We start from the raw sequence: 17,604 nt of genomic DNA, 5'->3' as shown, positions 1-17,604 counted from the left end.
TAAGGTTGATAAATGTTTGAGAACATATTAAAAGCTTAGCTGAAAATATGTGAATACAACGGAAATAATCAGCAAAGTTACGATGACGAGTTCTTTAATCAACTCGAATAACGATTTCGATTTCGTTGGTTGAGTTATTAAAACTCCTTGTCTATTTTATTTTCGCAGTGTAAAATTTTACTATGCTAAAGAAACACACATGAGGTTAGTAGCCTTTTGGCGTTGGTGAAAACTGTTGCAGCATTTCAGCACAAAAGATAACGAAAGAAATCTTTGTCAAGATTTGTTGACAATTGAAAACACCGACTCGGATTTGAAAGTGCTCGCGCTGCACTATGCAAATGAGCTACTTAACGTACGCGTCAGACTTTCCTTTCAAAACCTTTTTCAAATTCGCCAAACAAACAGAAACAATAAGAAACTATCAAAAACAGGGTTTGGTTATGATTAAGCATTGTTTGGGAAACGAACAAATTGACTCGATACCAGGGTAAAGAGTTTTTTTGCATAACTTTTCTTTACAGAACAAACGCAAAATCTTACTCGTACAACTAGCGCGAGCAGATATTATCCATTCACAGCGCGAAATTGAGACTTGTTTTCGACCCTGAAAAACTCACCGTTTCTATAAGCTCAGAGCATAAAACTACATATAAGAGCCCTGGTTCTTATTCCCTGCCTTATTCCCTGCCATCGCTGTGAAAAATCTGCAAGAGAATCTCGCAACTCTCACCATTTTATCACGCAACATGACAACATCCACGCTAGAGCCTCCGACATATGCGTGGATCCGTGCGGGTATATGACGTCAGGATGGCGCAATTTGTTCTAAAAATAGAAAAATTGTCCCATATCATAGGTGAGCGCGGATCCCAAGACTTCTCCGTCCCTTATTATGGCTTCTCAAAAAGCTTATTACGTAATACGGCAAAAATTCTACACTCAGCCTTATTTGATTTATTTTTCAGTAACAAGACCTACTTCGGAAAGCGTCATGAACTACGCAGAAGAAATTTTACATGCTATCCTTTTAGCCATAGTTGTTGCAAATTTCCTTCTCAACACTAGTCGTGCCTTAGAAGCCATCGACTTATGCAGAGAAAGCTTAGTTTTGCTCAGTAACAAAGTGCTGAGTGTAAAGAAGCCATTACAGCGAACAATTTACAGACAAATCTATCATACCATGTTTGAGGCGTACCGTCGTGTTAGCGATCACTCAAATGCAATAGCGTGCGGCTGGAAACTTCTCACCATTCTCCGCGAGTGTGGTGATACTGTCCAAGAAGGTATGCTTTGCATAAATCTGGCACAGACATATCAGAGTCAATTTATGTATGCTGAAGCAAAAGAACTTTATGAGAGAGCGGTCACTATGATGCAAAAAACTGGTAACAGGGGAGGAGAAGGAGTGGCTTATGGAGGCCTAGGAACTGTGTTCATTTCTCTCGGTAAATATGTCAAGGCTAAAGAATATTATGAAAAGGCACTCGCGATCAGCATGGAAATTGGTGACAGAGCGACAGAAGGATCATTGTGTGGAAACTTAGGAACTGTGTTTGGTTCTCTCGGTGAATATGTCAAGGCTAAAGAATATTGTGAAAAGGCACTTGCGATCAGCATGGAAATTGGTGACAGAGAAGGAGAAGGATCATGGTATGGAAACTTAGGAAATGTGTTTCACTGTCTCGGTGAATATGTCAAGGCTAAAGAATATTATGAAAAAGCACTTGCGATCAGCATGGAAATTGGTGACAGAGAAGGAGAAGCAAAACAGTATGGAAACTTAGGAACTGTGTTTGGTTCTCTCGGTGAATATGTCAAGGCTAAAGAATATTATGAAAAAGCACTTGCGATCAGCATGGAAATTGGTGACAGAGCGAATGAAGGATCATGGTATGGAAACTTAGGAACTGTGTTTCGTTGTCTCGGTGAATATGTCAAGGCTAAAGAATATTATGAAAAAGCACTTGCGATCAGCATGGAAATTGGTGACAGAGCGACAGAAGGATCATCGTATGGAAACTTAGGAACTGTGTTTCGTCGTCTCGGTGAATATGTCAAGGCTAAAGAATATTATGAAAAAGCACTTGCGATCAGCATGGAAATTGGTGACAGAGCGAATGAAGGATCATTGTATGGAAACTTAGGAACTGTGTTTGGTTGTCTCGGTGAATATGTCAAGGCTAAAGAATATTATGAAAAAGCACTTGCGATCAGCATGGAAATTGGTGACAGAGCGAATGAAGGATCATGGTATGGAAACTTAGGAAATGTGTTTCGTTCTCTCGGTGAATATGTCAAGGCTAAAGAATATTATGAAAAAGCACTTGCGATCAGCATGGAAATTGGTGACAGAGCGAATGAAGGATCATGGTATGGAAACTTAGGAACTGTGTTTCGTTGTCTCGGTGAATATGTCAAGGCTAAAGAATATTGTGAAAAAGCACTTGCGATCAGTATGGAAATTGGTGACAGAGCGAATGAAGGATCATCGTATGGAAACTTAGGAACTGTGTTTCGTCGTCTCGGTGAATATGTCAAGGCTAAAGAATATTATGAAAAAGCACTTGCGATCAGCATGGAAATTGGTGACAGAGCGAATGAAGGATCATTGTATGGAAACTTAGAAACTGTGTTTTTTTCTCTCGGTGAATATGTCAAGGCTAAAGAATATTGTGAAAAAGCACTTGCGATCAGCATGGAAATTGGTGACAGAGCGAATGACGGATCATTGTATGGAAACTTAGGAACTGTGTTTTTTCCTCTCGGTGAATATGTCAAGGCTAAAGAATATTGTGAAAAGGCACTTGCGATCAGCATGGAAATTGGTGACAGAGCGACAGAAGGATCATCGTATGGAAACTTAGAAACTGTGTTTGGTTCTCTCGGTGAATATGTCAAGGCTAAAGAATATTATGAAAAAGCACTTGCGATCAGCATGGAAATTGGTGACAGAGAAGGAGAAGGATCATGGTATGGAAACTTAGGAAATGTGTTTCACTGTCTCGGTGAATATGTCAAGGCTAAAGAATATTATGAAAAAGCACTTGCGATCAGCATGGAAATTGGTGACAGAGAAGGAGAAGGATCATGGTATGGAAACTTAGGAAATGTGTTTCACTGTCTCGGTGAATATGTCAAGGCTAAAGAATATTATGAAAAAGCACTTGCGATCAGTAGGGAAATTGGTAACCAGACAGACCAAGCACGCACCTACCTATGCCTGGCAACTGTGTTTCTTAATCTTAGGGAATATAGGCAGAGTAAATTATCTTGTGACAATGCGCTTGAGATCAGCATGAAAATTGGTGATAAAGAAGGACAAGCACAATATCACTTAACAGAAGGTTCTTTTCATAAATCCCTTGGTGATAAAGATAAAGCTAAAGCCTGCTTCGAGAAAGGACTTGCGATTGCAGTTGAAATTGGTAACAGAAGATTAGAAGCATCAAGTTACCTCAGCCTTGGGAAAGTGTTTCAATCTGGCGGTGGTCATGACGTAGCCGAGGAATATCTTGACAAGGCACTCTCAATAAGTGAAAATATTGGAGAAGCTGAAATTGAGTTTTCTTGCTATTGTCATCTTTCACTGACGAAGTTAGGACAACACAACTTTCAAGAAGCTTTTTCCTTTTTGTTACGAGGTATTGAAAAATCCGAAACAATGCGAGGTTTTCTTCAAGGCAGCGATCAAATTAAGATATCCTTTGCAGACAAGCATGTTTTTCCCTATCAGCTGCTCACTGAATTGTTTCGTCTCGCTGCAAATCCTAAGGATGCTCTTTATGTTGCAGAGCTTGGACGAGCTAGAGCCTTAGCGGACTTGATGGCAACTCAGTACTCTGTTGAATATCGTATATCAGCTGACCCGCAATCATGGGTTGTTGTTGAAAATGTCATGAAGAAAGAAAGTAACTCTACTTGTCTGTACATTTCTTATTTTGAATAAACAGTGTTTTTGTGGATTCTCAAGACAAGCGGAGTCATTCAGTTCCGAAAACTTGATGTGGATAAAAAGACTCTTTACACAAGATTAACAAAGGTTGCTGAAAATTTGGATGAATTTTTTGCCATCATGGCTGAAAGCTTCCAAGACTTTGGCAATTTACCCGAGGAGGTGTGCGAAGATCGATCCTTGAATGGCAATGACATTGAAACAAATCCTGAATCTTGTCAAGAAGAGAACCTCACAACTTTGCGACAAGATAAGCCTGGGAATACGGATGATCCCGAACCGAGTCTAACTTTGTTCTACGAACTGCTCGTCAATCCTGTATCCGACTTACTTGACCAACCTGAAATCATCATTGTTCCTGATCGCAACCTGTACCGTGTTCCATTTCCAGCTTTACTCAATGGAAGTGGGAAATATTTATCGGAGCGTTTCAGAATCCGCGTGGTTCCTTCTTTGTCGACTCTGAAGCTCATTCAGGACAGTCCTGCAGACTATCACTGTCAGACTGATGCTCTGGTAGTGGGTGATCCTGATGTTGGTGTGGTGATTTACAGAGAAGAAGTCAATAAAAAGTTCGTACCTTTGCCTGGTGCGAGAAAGGAAGCAGAGATGATCGCACGACGGCTGGGCGTTTGGCCTTTGTTAGGACAGGACGCAACCAAGCAAGCGGTACTTGAGAAGCTAAATTCAGTGAGTCTGATACATATTGCTGCACATGGTAATGCTGAAAGAGGAGAAATTGCTCTTTCTCCTCCACGTTCCACCACCGGGGTTCCACTAGAAGACGACTACCTTTTGAAAGTGTCCGACATTTCAAAAGTGAAAGTGCGAGCTAAACTGGTGGTACTAAGCTGTTGTCACAGTGGCCGTGGACAAATTAGAGCCGAGGGAGTTGTTGGAATCGCTCGCGCGTTTCTAGGAGCCGGTGCACGCTCAGTGTTGGTGGCACTGTGGGCTCTAGACGACAGCACAACAAAGAAGTTGATGAGTCGCTTTTACGAGCACCTTGTTCGTGGAGAAAGTGCCAGTGTATCTCTTCACGCGGCCATGAAGTGGTTGAGAGATCACGGCTTTACCAAGGTTTCCAGCTGGGCACCGTTCATGCTGATTGGAGATGAGGTGACATTTGCGTTTGAAAAATAAAGGTATGTTTCCACTAGCGAAGAAAAGATTTTAGGAATGTGCTTCGTTGGTTAGCAATATTACTTAAAAGAACGCTACTTTCAGTTTGTGCTTTTGTGTTTAAAAGGGCAAAATCTAGCTGTGTTGTATGTAAAGCAGCTACAGTGTATCAACATATTTTCAATTCCAATTACTGAGAAAATGTTTTCTTTTAACAGAAAACTTTCTTGTAAGGCAATCAGATCCCTTATTCTTGTGATTTATCTACCTAACATTCGGTTCTTACGTTTAAGAGATGATAGGGCGCGTATACCTTCAGTTCAAGAAACAAACTGTATTCATCATCTGCGAATATATTACGACAATGAACACAGAAATAATCGATCAGCTCACAGTTGACTTGATAACTCAGTTGGTAAAGCACTGCACCGATATAGTAGCGGTCATAGTTTTGAGTCCCGTTCAAGCTTGACTTTTGTTTCTCCTTTTTTTTTCAGACTTTATTCTCTGCTAAAGAGAAACTAATGTTATACAATGGTTAGGAGACTTAAAGATAATATCTTCAAATTGTTCTTTTTTGTTGTTATAGGAAGGAAAGACTTCGTCAGTGGAGTATTCCATAGAAATTAAACATCAAGAAATGAACCAAGAAACTTCTGCAAGGACATTGGAAATAGAAAAGACAAGTTTGCTTTGATTTTCTTTCGTTGCCATTGTCTAATACAAGTACAACTGGTTTTCTTTTTTCACAGAAGCAGTAGAGAAACGAACGTTTTTTTTTTTTTGCCGTGGTTGCAAACGAATTTTTCTTAATGTTGTTGTCGAAATTAATCACGCATATCTCTTATGAAGGCTAGCATCTGTCGAGCGACTTTGTTACCTAATATTGATGCAAAGTTTCTCAGTTCGATGGGGCGGACGGAGGGGTCCCCATGTCAAAGAGGCGGGGATGTTTTATGTTGTCTCTTTTGGAGAATTTTCTTGCGAAATTTTTTCAATACTTGGGCCAATTTTCTCAGCAATCATTGAATTCTGAATTTCATCTTATTGTGTAAGTGTTTTAAATCGACCGGGCATGGAAGTACTTAAACGTCTTCACCGAAGAAAGCCCTGGATGAAATTGTCACGAAAGTCATTAAAGTTCTGATTTGCCTTTTTTAGATGTTGCATCTTTAAGGGGTAAAATATAGCTTAAGCCACACCCGAGGTGTTTAGGGGTTTTAACATTCAATTTTCTTTCGAGAAACTTCCACGCCCCTTTCACGTGTTTATCTCCCTTAGCGAGCCAATCGACTGATTGGTTTTCTAAGAGGATGGAAAAAGTTTCTACTTGTTCAAAATAAGGAATAATAACAATTTAGACTTTGTTAGGCGCAGATATACTGTTCAGTTGCGAATGTAAATTACTTAGAACCTGTGATTCATTAACAAATGTAAACGTGTAAGATAAAATGACATTACTTTAAAATAAATCATCGGATAAGGGACAAAATTAAAAAAAGAATTATCAAAAAGCTCTTTTAAGCAAGAAAGTCTTAATAAGTCAATTGCGCAGGCATTGCTAGCGTCAGCTTGATTGTACATATGACAATTGTTTTTACCTTTTAGCACAACGTGTGATTATTTTAGATTGTATTTCATGATTCTTGCTTATATATAGAAATTTTGAAACATTTACGCATATCATAATTATAATATCACTTTTAATTTGATTGTCTCTGGAATACTTTTGTGTCATCGTATCTTTCCTGTGATGTCACACCTCACATATAGCTAAGAGTATTACACAATAAATTTCTATTGCATTACATTGCATTGTATTGTTTTGTGTTATTTTGTAGTTCGTCATCGCAAGATTCCGCAGTTGAAATATACGATCTTTCATATATTCTCATTTATTTTTGTTTTCTTGTCCCCATTTTAACATTTCGTTCTCACAATGCCAACTACTAAAATGAAAAAAAATGAAAATATAAAAAAATAAAATAAAAACGACATCTAAGTATGAAGCTTTTATTATCACAATTATTGTACATACGAGTATTGCCCGCTTCGATACCTATTGCTTAAGAAGAAGCATATTACAACAGTCACATGTAAAAAATATATTGCGTGACACGAGTTGACCACCTTCCCATTTCTTTCTTAGTTTTGTGTTTTACAACTTTTTACATCGATTTGTGCAACTTCGACGATAGCAAGCAATGAAAGTGTCACCTAGTTCTTGCAAAATTTAGCTACAATGAGGTAAGAAATTAATTATGCAGTCTTCGGGGCCAAATAACTGTTTAGGAATTACCAATTAGGGCTATTCCAGCTTGCGTCATAAAGACTAACTCCAGACCGACACAGCGTATCTTGATCTGTTTCTTGAAAAATAAAAACTATCTTGCTTGACTCTTGTTAAGCTGGTAACTTTACCAAGATCCTCATGGGGAGCATAAACAGGAGAGCGCCAACAAAGTAACACCAGAAGGGCCCTACACACCAGTAGACTGAGGGACACAAATAGAGTATGAATGAATTATGCATTCACTAAATAAAGATAGAAAAGAAATAAATAAACTAGCAAACAAACAAACAAGCAAAAAACAGTACACAATAAACAGACGAGGCGACAAAAAAAGTCGAATACATGGACGGACGCATTCAGGAAGTTAACGCACCAAACACAAGAGTGTATAATGAGAACAACAATGGCTGTAGATGTGCGTACATGTGGAGCCACTCTAGGCAAAATGACTAAGTTTGCGTAGTCTAGGGACGCGAACGACGGCGGCGAATTTTTCGTATTCCCATTTAGAATTGAACGCTGCTATACATCATTAGCCTGAGCTATTTTTAACAGCCACAGGCGTTCTCAACATATCCTGACAATTGGAACTTTTAAAGGTAAAATCTACAGTCATTTTTCACTAGATGTCATTCAGCTTTTCCGTCGTCATCTTTATGTTGTCCTTAAGGGAAACACGTAGTATCTCTAGTTAATGTATGAAATAAGGTGGCGACTAGTAACTTCGCGTGCAGTCCAACTGGACTGTTAATCAGAACGGACCGCTTACCTGTACAGCTCACGTCGGGACCAATCGCTCGTGCCAAGGCCCCAAAGGATATGAAAATTCCCATGGCTTTCTCCTTCTGATCAGCATTTCCTAAGTAAGTGTTAAATAGCGAAGCGCGCGAGTGACGTCATAACTCAGACAAACTCAGACAAACAAAACGGAATATTGGAAGATTTGACGCTTTTTCAAGCGCCTAAGCAAGTGTTCCTAAAACAGTTTTTAAAACGAAAGTTTGGCGTTCATTTTCCTCTTATTTCACTCAGAACACGCTTATGTTGTCTGACTCTCGCGGGGTTCCAATAATTTGCATTCTATATTTTTAGACTTCGCACGCTTCGTTATTGAACTAAAACATAAATAACAACAAAACGTTTGGTATCACAATCCTTCACTCCTCTCCACTCTAAAAAAGCCAGCCACAACAACAAACATTGTCAGAAACTGTGTTAGAACAGAACAGAAGATTTACTATAATTGTCTTTTCTATCAACTTGAGCATTATCATTAATAATTTTCATGATTTCTGCGAGGCAAACATTTGGCGAGTGTAAATCAAATCACTTCACATCTCACTTCAAAGATCTAATTGCAATATTTTTGGGCTTACAGACACTGTGGCCTTATTCGCTAACGAAGCCCGATTTTTTCAGATTTAGTTTGTTCTTCCGGGCATATTCTCTCCAAAACGAAGTCGGTGACCCCCCATTTTTTTTAAATTTCTGATATAACTAACTCATCATCTTACAGTGGTAAAAGTTTTAGAAAAAAAAATCAATGTTGGAAAATTTTCGAGCAAACTTCCTTAAGTTCGGTTGCTCATGCCGTACACACCCCGCAAATTGATTAACAAAGTAAAAACCTAGCCGGTAAAAGTATGTAAGCAAGGTGGTTTGAAATTCAGTTGACTTTTCAAAATGAATTCAAAACGTAGTCGACAAATTGGAAAAACCTAAACCTGATTTAGTTAAACTTGTTAAGTTGGTATGAATGGGGCATTTGTCTATAGACCATTTACTGGGAGAACCAACGTTAGCGCAGCAAAAGTTACTCAAACATTTCATCCAGTAGTAAGGTATAGCGATTTTAAGGTGTTGATGATGTCTATGTTTATGGTCTTTTTAGATATTATTTCGCTATTGGCACAGAATCAGGCCGTATATCTTTCTGTATTCCTGACGGTGTCGGAGTGAAACCACCAATACAGGTGACCAATGAACTCTTCTTCAAGCTTTGGAACAATCATATCCTTGTGCATGAATATCTATTTGCGTTGCATCATCCCGCACTTTGTTTAAAAGGAAGCTTTAATTTGTTTTACGTTTTCTGCTGCAACAAGTCAGGGCGGTTTAAGAGAACGATACGCACTTCCCGGTGCAAAATTTTTGAACTCTATTTTCAGTTTCGGTGCGCGTTACGCTTGTGTCATATTACGTCGTCACATTTTGGTGACCTCATATGTCGTGGCAACCAGATTTTTTTCGCATATTGTTTCAGTTTCAGCGACCTCACGAAAATAAAACCAACAGATGCGACAATGTTATATCAGTGAGGCATCTAAGCGCTTACAATAGCCACTCCCTGTCAATAGAGTGTGTGCATTGTCACGCAATAAAAGTGGATAAAGTCAAGAAATTGTGATATTATAGACGATAAATAAAGAAGACAGTTCTCCGAGTTTACGGTGTGTGCGTTGTTCCAAAGTTGAGATATTCGTCGAAATGTTCCGCACAAAATTATAGTGCCTTGTATGGAGCCACCATGCTGGAGGACCTCCTTACTCCTCCAATATGGCGGCCCGAAAGACATCTGGAACTTACTTTGGCTATCTAGACAACTGATTATCTGATCCAAACCAAAAAAACATCTACAAAAGCACTTTTCCTAATACTTTAACTCCTAAAATGGCTAAAAATCACGAGATAAGTGTATATTTTTCGACAAACGTGATCTTAGCTTCATGTCACGCACCGCCATGACTCCGAAATTCAAAATGCGCTGGTTTTCAACCGAAGGACGCTATTGAGCTGGAAAGTTGTAAACAGATATAAATTTAGTACTTCCTATCCCTGATGAGGACAAAACCCTTGGGGACTCTTTAGTTTTGGATTTGAGAATTTGATGACGTCCGCGGCGTGAACACACTCTATAGATCTAGGATAATTCACCCCGGAAGACGTTCATGGATCATCCGCTCTTGGCTGCAGGCATCATCATTTGTAACTGTGCTGTTTTTAAGACGCGTCAGGTTGACCAATATCTGATTTCTCCTAACAATATTAGTGTGCTCTTAAGCAGACGGGTGATGAGAATATAGTCAATTGGGCGAAATTATTTTTGAGGTACAATCATACCGTAGCCAGATTCGCAATTCAGAAGCCGTGTCTACTGTCCTGGGCAGAGGCTCTCGATGGCGATAACCGTTAGCGTAAAACGAGCCAAAAATTTAACCGTAAGGCGTAAAAATTGTTAAGTTAACCGTTAGCCGTAAAGAATGTTAACGGTAAAAATATTTTAGCCACGAAAGTGAAAGTCCGGCAAGATCTCTTGTCACGACATGTTGCGTCTTGTAAGCTACATTAGTCTACAATTCTTATAACAATACCGTTCTCCGTCCTGGAATGGTACTAAGACCTTAAATATGTTTTATAGTAATCAAATTAACTATTTTAAACACTGAGAGTTAATTTATAACTTTTTAAAACAACGGTAATAAATTTCTAATTAAGAGTTCTGCTAACCATAAGAAAAATAAATTTACCGTTAGCAGTAAAAGCCACCACCCCGTTGATACCCTCTGGGCATGATAACTTGCAATATCAAATCACTGATATGATATATCGCTGGATGACGGAATTTGTGTACTGTAAATACCTAATCGTAACTTTTTTGCTGCGCTTCGGCGGCATATCAGACTCATTTTGTCTCGGTGGGTATTTTAACTGGACTGCATCTCGCCAGAATAGGAACCATGGCTCGACCAAACTGCCTGAAATGCCGTCGAAACATACCGGAAAGGTACAATTTGTTGAAAATACATTCCTTTTAATTTAATGTTTTTGAGAATGTGGGGCTTTGTCGAAACAATCTGTTTTCATTGCCTGATCGTTTTGGTGGTGCTTAAACCAACAGGGATCACTTTAAGCATGGATTGCTCCGCCAGTATGATTCCGCACGGGAGTCTTGTGGGTCGAGTTCAACGCTTAGACGCGCGTCTAACCCCCTCCCCCTTGCCCTCCTCCTCCCCCTCCTCCTCTCCCTTAGAGTTCGCGTCACTATTTTAGTTCTCGTGTCTTTTTACGCTTCTCAATCGAAAGAGTATGCGAAAAGAAAACTCAAGTTGTGGTTGGGTTGTCTACATCCTCACGTCATATTTACGTCATATGACAATCTGTCTTCTTTGAATATGCTAAAATACTTGGATCATTCTTTTTACAAAAAAAAATGAAATGCTTTTTGCAAGGTGGCAGGTTCCAGTTGAAATTTATATCATATTTTCCAGAAAATTTAACTAAAATACGTTTGAAAAATTTTTTTTGCACCTGTAAATGTATTTAAGATAAAAGTCTTAAAACGTTTTTTAAAAGTAATGGTTACGTAAAACATATAAGCTTGACTTGAAATTAACCTACAGCAGAATAACTTCAGTAATCTGTAAACCGCTGATTAATGCCTTTTATGTAAACAATTCAGGATGGAAGATTATGTGCGCCCATTTCAAAGTAAATCCAAAATGATACACGTAGATAGGTTAAAAACAAACATTTCATAATTTCAGTTTTTTTTGGAAAGTGTAAAAAAATGACACTTGAAAATTTCGTTTTCTAATTTCCTTTGTCGTTTTCTAATTTCATTTGTCGTTCACCGTAAACGTCATTCTTCAACTCTCTGTTTGAGAAGCTTATTCACAAATGGACCTGAATGAATTTACTCATGAAAAGTTTCCAAAGGTGATTTGTACATTCCAATATTTTATAGATTGATTGATTCGGAAATGTCAAGTACAAAATTGAGAAATTGAACTTGCAATTGTACACCCGAAATGAATTCGGCACTTTTACAGCAAGCACTATTTTACCATTTATTTATTTAGTCGATCAGACCTAAAGATATAATGCACAGGTTCAGAATACTGATTTGCTCAAACTTGGCTTTTTCGAGTCCCTAACCTTCCTCGTAATAACACAAGGCCAGGAGCCATAATCGGGGACGGAGACCGTAAGCGCGCGCCATTTCTAGTATTGGCGCTGTTCCTATGATATGGGACGATTTTTCTACTTTTAGGACAAATTGCGCCATCATGTGCGTCACACGCGCATACATGCTGCCAGGATTTTTGCGGATGTAGCGCGGGGAAATGGCGTCCAAAATTCCAGAAATGTTTAATGCTTTTGGCCCACAAATCAATACGTTCATGTCTGTTGGAATTTTGCTTCAGTATTTTCGTCGTAAGCTGTTCCAGTTTGAGTGAAGTAAGACAGTGTTTAATTTAGTTATGTCCAGCTTTATATCACTGACCAAGTTGTGTTCCGCTGCTTCTTTTACAAGACCTCCACATTACTCCGCTCTAAGTTTCACATTTGTTGAAGATTAACAGCTTTTCCGTAACACAGCAAAACATTAGTTGGATATATTTGGATATAGCAGCGTTTCAGGACTTCAGAGTTTCCCTCCTCTTGCCACACGCTTGCGACGATTTCGCCAGAGTATATCTCGACCGAAATGTAAAACAAAGTAATTGCAAGTTTGAGTTTCGCCTGAATTGTAAGCAACGCTTGATATTTTATCAAGGGCCAATAGGTGGCAATAAAGTTTATGTCTGTAGATGCTGCTCAGTTTTGTTTGTGTAAAAATCCAATAAATTGTCTGTTGTCGATGAAGAAGAGCGCACGCCGATGCGTGTTTTGTACAGTCAATATAACATGACAAATTGGACTTCTGCACTTTCGTGTGAAATTGAAAACATACATCGAACTCATATAGTATCTCTTGTTCTTAAATATGTTTAAGATAAATGTTTGAGAACATATTAAAAGCTTAGCTGAAAATATGTGAATACAGCAGAAATAATCAGCAAAGTTACGATGACGAGTTCTTTAATCAACTCGAATAACGATTTCGATTTCGTTGGTTGAGTTATTAAAACTCCTTGTCTATTTTATTTTGGCAGTGTAAAATTTTACTATGTTAAAGAAACACACATGAGGTTGGAGCGTTTTGGCGTTGGTGAAAACTGTTGCAGCATCTCAGCACAAAAGATAACGAAAGAAACCTTTGTCAAGATTTGTTGACAATTGAAAACACCGACTCGGATTTGAAAGTGCTCGCGCTGCACTATGCAAATGAGCTACTTAACGTACGCGTCAGACTTTCCTTTCAAAACCTTTTTCAAATTCGCCAAACAAACAGAAACAATAAGAAACTATCAAAAACAGGGTTTGGTTATGATTAAGCATTGTTTGGGAAACGCACAAATTAACTCGATACCAGAGTAAAGAGTTTTTTTGCATAACTTTTCTTTACAGAACAAACGCAAAATCTTACTCGTACAACTAGCGCGAGCAGATATTATCCATTGACAGCGCGAAATTGAGACTTGTTTTCGACCCTGAAAAACTCACCTTTTCTATAAGAGCGTAAAACTACATATAACAGTCCGGGTTCTTATTTCGTGCCTTATTCCCTGCCATCGCTGCAAGAGAATCTCGCAACTCTCACCATTTTATCACGCAACATGACAGCATCCACGCGAGAGCCCCCGACGTATGCGTGGATCCGCGCGGATATATGACGTCAGGATGGCGCAATTTGTTCTAAAAATAGAAAAATTGTCCCATATCATAGGTGAGCGCGGATCCCAAGACTTCTCCGTCCCTTATTATGGCTCCTGAAAAAGCTTATTACGTAATACGGCAAAAATTCTACACTCAGCCTTATTTGATTTATTTTTCAGTTACAAGACCTACTTCGGAAAGCGTCATGAACTACGCAGAAGAAATTTTACATGCTATCTTTTTAGCCATAGTTGTTGCAAATTTCCTTCTCAACACTAGTCGTGCCTTAAAAGCCATCGACTTATGCAGAGAAAGCTTAGTTTTGCTCAGTAACAAAGTGCTGAGTGTAAAGAAGCCATTACAGCGAACAATTTACAGACAAATCTATCATACCATATTTGAGGCGTACCGTCGTGTTAGCGATCACTCAAATGCAATAGCGTGCGGCTGGAAACTCGAGTGTGGTGATACTGTCCAAGAAGGTATGCTTAGCATAAATCTGGCACAGATATACCAGAATCAATTTATGTATGCTGAGGCAAAAGAACTTTATGAGAGAGCGGTCACTATGATGCAAAAAACTGGTAACAGGGGAGGAAAAGGAGTGGCTTATGGAGGCCTAGGAACTGTGTTCATTTCTCTCTGTAAATATCTCAAGGCCAAAGAATATTTTGAAAAAGCACTTGCGATCAGCATGGAAATTGGTGACAGAGAAGGAGAAGGAACATGGTATGGAAACTTAGGAAATGTGTTTCGTTCTCTCGGTGAATATGTCAAGGCTAAAGAATATTATGAAAAGACACTTGCGATCAGCATGGAAATTGGTGACAGAGGAGGAGAAGAAGCATGCTATGGAAACCTAGGAACTGTGTTTTGTTGTCTCGGTGAATATGTCAAGGCTAAAGAATATTATGAAAAAGCACTTGCGATCAGCATGGAAATTGGTGACAGAGAAGGAGAACAAGCATGCTATGGAACCCTAGGAAATGTGTTTCTTTCTCTCGCTGCATTTGTCAAGGCTAAAGAATATTATGAAAAAGCACTTGCGATCAGCATGGAAATTGGTGACAGAGAAGGAGAAGGAACATGGTATGGAAGCCTAGGAAATTTGTTTCGTCATCTCGCTGAATTTGTCAAGGCTAAAGAATATTATGAAAAAGCACTTGCGATCAGCATGGAAATTGGTTACAGAGTAGGAGAAGGAACATCGTATGGAAGCCTAGGAAATGTGTTTTTTTCTCTCGCTGAATTTGTCAAGGCTAAAGAATATTATGAAAAAGCACTTGCGATCAGCATGGAAATTGGTGACAGAGAAGGAGAAGGAACATGGTATGGAAGCCTAGGAAATGTGTTTCGTCATCTCGCTGAATTTGTCAAGGCTAAAGAATATTATGAAAAAGCACTTGCGATTAGCATGGAAATTGGTGACAGAGCGAATGAAGGATCATCGTATGGAAACTTAGGAAATGTGTTTCGTTCTCTCGGTGAATATGTCAAGGCTAAAGAATATTATGAAAAAGCACTTGCGATCAGCATGGAAATTGGTGACAGAGAAGGAGAAGGAACATGGTATGGAAACTTAGGAAATGTGTTTTTTTCTCTCGGTGAATATGTCAAGGCTAAAGAATATTATGAAAAAGCACTTGCGATCAGCATGGAAATTGGTGACAGACAAGGAGAAGGAACTTGGTATGGAAACTTAGGAAGTGTGTTTGATTCTCTCGGTGAATATGTCAAGGCTAAAGAAGATTACGAAAAAGCACTTGCGATCAGTAGGGAAATTGGTAACCAGACAGACCAAGCACACACCTACCTATCCCTGGCAACTGTGTTTCTTGATCTTAGGGAATATAGGCAGAGTAAATTATCTTGTGATAATGCGCTTGAGATCATCATGAAAACTGGTGATAAAGAAGGACAAGGACGTTATTACTTAAAAGAAGGTTGTTTTCATAAATCTCTCGGTGATAAAGATAAAGCTAAAGCCTGCTTCGAGAAAGGACTTGCGATTGCAGTTGAAATTGGTAACAGAGGATTAGAAGCATCAAGTTACCTCAGGCTTGGGGAAGTGCTTCAATCTGGCGGTGATCATGACGTGGCCGAGGAATATCTTGACAAGGCACTCTCCATAAGTGAAAATATTGGAAAAGCTGAAATTGAGTTTTCTTGCTATTGTAATCTTTCACTGACGAAGTTACGACAACACAACTTTCAAGAAGCTTTTTCCTTTTTGTTACGAAGTATTGAACAATCCGAAACAATGCGAGGTTTTCTTCAAGGCAGCGATCAAATTAAGATATGCTTTGCAGACGAGCATGTTTTTCCCTATCAGCTGCTCACTGAATTGTTTCGTCTCGCTGGAAATCCTAAGGATGCTCTTTATGTTGCAGAGCTTGGACGAGCTAGAGCCTTAGCGGACTTGATGGCAACTCAGTACTCTGTTGAAAATCGTGTATCAGCTGACCCGCAGTCATGGACTGTTGTTGAAAATGTCATGAAGAAAGAAAGTAACTCTACTTGTCTGTACATTTCTTATTTTGAACAAACAGTGTTTTTGTGGATTCTCAAGACAAGCGGAGTTATTCAGTTCCGAAAACTTGATGTGGATAAAAAGACTCTTCACACAAGATTAACAAAGGTTGCTGAAGATTTGGATGAATTTTTTGCTATCATGGCTAAAAGCTTCCAAGATTTTGGTAAGTTACCCGAGGGGGTGTGCGAAGATCGATCCTTGAATGGCAATGACATTGAAACAAATCCTGAATCTTGTCAAGAAGAGAACCTCACAACTTTGCGACAAGGTAAGCCTAGGAATACGGATGATCCCGAACCGAGTCAAACTTTGTTCTACGAACTGCTCGTCAATCCTGTATCCGACTTACTTGACCAACCTGAAATCATCATTGTTCCTGATCGCAACCTGTACCGTGTTCCATTTCCAGCTTTACTCAATGGAAGTGGGAAATATTTATCGGAGCGTTTCAGAATCCGCGTGGTTCCTTCTTTGTCGACTCTGAAGCTCATTCAGGACAGTCCTGCAGACTATCACTGTGAGACTGGTGCTCTGGTAGTGGGTGATCCTGATGTTGGTGCGGTGATTTACAGAGAAGAAGTCAATAAAGAGTTCGTACCTTTGCCTGGTGCGAGAAAGGAAGCAGAGATGATCGCACGACGGCTGGGCGTTTGGCCTTTGTTAGGACAGGACGCAACCAAGCAAGCGGTACTTGAGAAGCTAAATTCAGTGAGTCTGATACATATTGCTGCACATGGTAATGCTGAAAGAGGAGAAATTGCTCTTTCTCCTCCACGTTCCACCACCGGGGTTCCACTAGAAGACGACTACCTTTTGAAAGTGTCCGACATTTCAAAAGTGAAAGTGCGAGCTAAACTGGTGGTACTAAGCTGTTGTCACAGTGGCCGTGGACAAATTAGAGCCGAGGGAGTTGTTGGAATCGCTCGCGCGTTTCTAGGAGCCGGTGCACGCTCAGTGTTGGTGGCACTGTGGGCTCTAGACGACAGTACAACAAAGAAGTTGATGAGTCGCTTTTACGAGCACCTTGTTCGTGGAGAAAGTGCCAGTGTATCTCTTCACGCGGCCATGAAGTGGTTGAGAGATCACGGCTTTACCAAGGTTTCCAGATGGGCACCGTTTATGCTGATTGGAGATGACGTCACATTTGCGTTTGAAAAATAA

At 39.5% G+C, this 17,604-nt stretch overlaps 3 protein-coding genes and 1 long non-coding RNA gene across 10 annotated transcripts; 3 read left to right on the top strand and 1 right to left on the bottom strand.

The window, feature by feature from the left end:
- Nucleotides 1-973: 973 nt before the first annotated feature.
- On the top strand, nucleotides 974-3,957 carry LOC149117692 (uncharacterized). The gene has a single exon (XM_089284552.1). It carries the CDS (start codon nucleotides 995-997, stop codon nucleotides 3,947-3,949), a length of 2,955 nt encoding a protein of 984 aa, XP_089140678.1. The 5' UTR covers nucleotides 974-994; the 3' UTR covers nucleotides 3,950-3,957.
- On the top strand, nucleotides 1,104-5,098 carry LOC149117691 (tetratricopeptide repeat protein 28-like). Its single transcript, XM_089284542.1, has one exon. It carries the CDS (start codon nucleotides 4,076-4,078, stop codon nucleotides 5,096-5,098), a length of 1,023 nt encoding a protein of 340 aa, XP_089140668.1. The 5' UTR covers nucleotides 1,104-4,075.
- Nucleotides 5,099-7,074: 1,976 nt separating this feature from the next.
- LOC149117690 (uncharacterized) lies at nucleotides 7,075-8,174 on the bottom strand. The gene is made up of 2 exons (XR_016205938.1): nucleotides 8,140-8,174; nucleotides 7,075-7,572 (listed from the first exon to the last, which is right to left on the bottom strand). It is a non-coding gene; the product is annotated as an uncharacterized LOC149117690 (long non-coding RNA).
- Nucleotides 8,175-13,798: 5,624 nt separating this feature from the next.
- On the top strand, nucleotides 13,799-17,604 carry LOC149117689 (uncharacterized). Of its 7 annotated transcripts, XM_089284513.1 has the most exons (3): nucleotides 13,799-14,483; nucleotides 14,604-15,646; nucleotides 16,007-17,604. In XM_089284513.1, the coding sequence occupies exons 1-3, from the start codon at nucleotides 14,017-14,019 to the stop codon at nucleotides 17,602-17,604; spliced, it is 3,108 nt and encodes a 1,035-aa protein (XP_089140639.1). In that variant the 5' UTR covers nucleotides 13,799-14,016. The 7 variants fall into 7 exon arrangements, with proteins under 7 accessions (XP_089140639.1, XP_089140647.1, XP_089140630.1 ...); XM_089284521.1 differs by having other exon boundaries at nucleotides 13,799-15,429; nucleotides 16,030-17,604; XM_089284504.1 differs by having other exon boundaries at nucleotides 13,799-15,549; nucleotides 16,030-17,604.

The sequence above is a fragment of the Orbicella faveolata genome, unplaced genomic scaffold (assembly GCF_042242905.1).
Source record: "Orbicella faveolata isolate gen_17 unplaced genomic scaffold, um_ofav_v1 contig_1, whole genome shotgun sequence".
In the NCBI taxonomy this organism is placed as follows: domain Eukaryota; kingdom Metazoa; phylum Cnidaria; class Anthozoa; order Scleractinia; family Merulinidae; genus Orbicella; species Orbicella faveolata.
The sequence above is the reverse complement of the archived record's forward strand: the minus strand, read 5'-3'. Positions and strand labels throughout refer to the sequence as shown.

Bases quoted from the DNA above. Each gene is read 5' to 3' on its own strand.
- LOC149117689 (XM_089284483.1), top strand. From the start codon at position 14,017: ATGGCTCCTGAAAAAGCTTATTACGTAATACGGCAAAAATTCTACACT.
- LOC149117692 (XM_089284552.1), top strand. From the start codon at position 995: ATGAACTACGCAGAAGAAATTTTACATGCTATCCTTTTAGCCATAGTT.
- LOC149117691 (XM_089284542.1), top strand. From the start codon at position 4,076: ATGGCTGAAAGCTTCCAAGACTTTGGCAATTTACCCGAGGAGGTGTGC.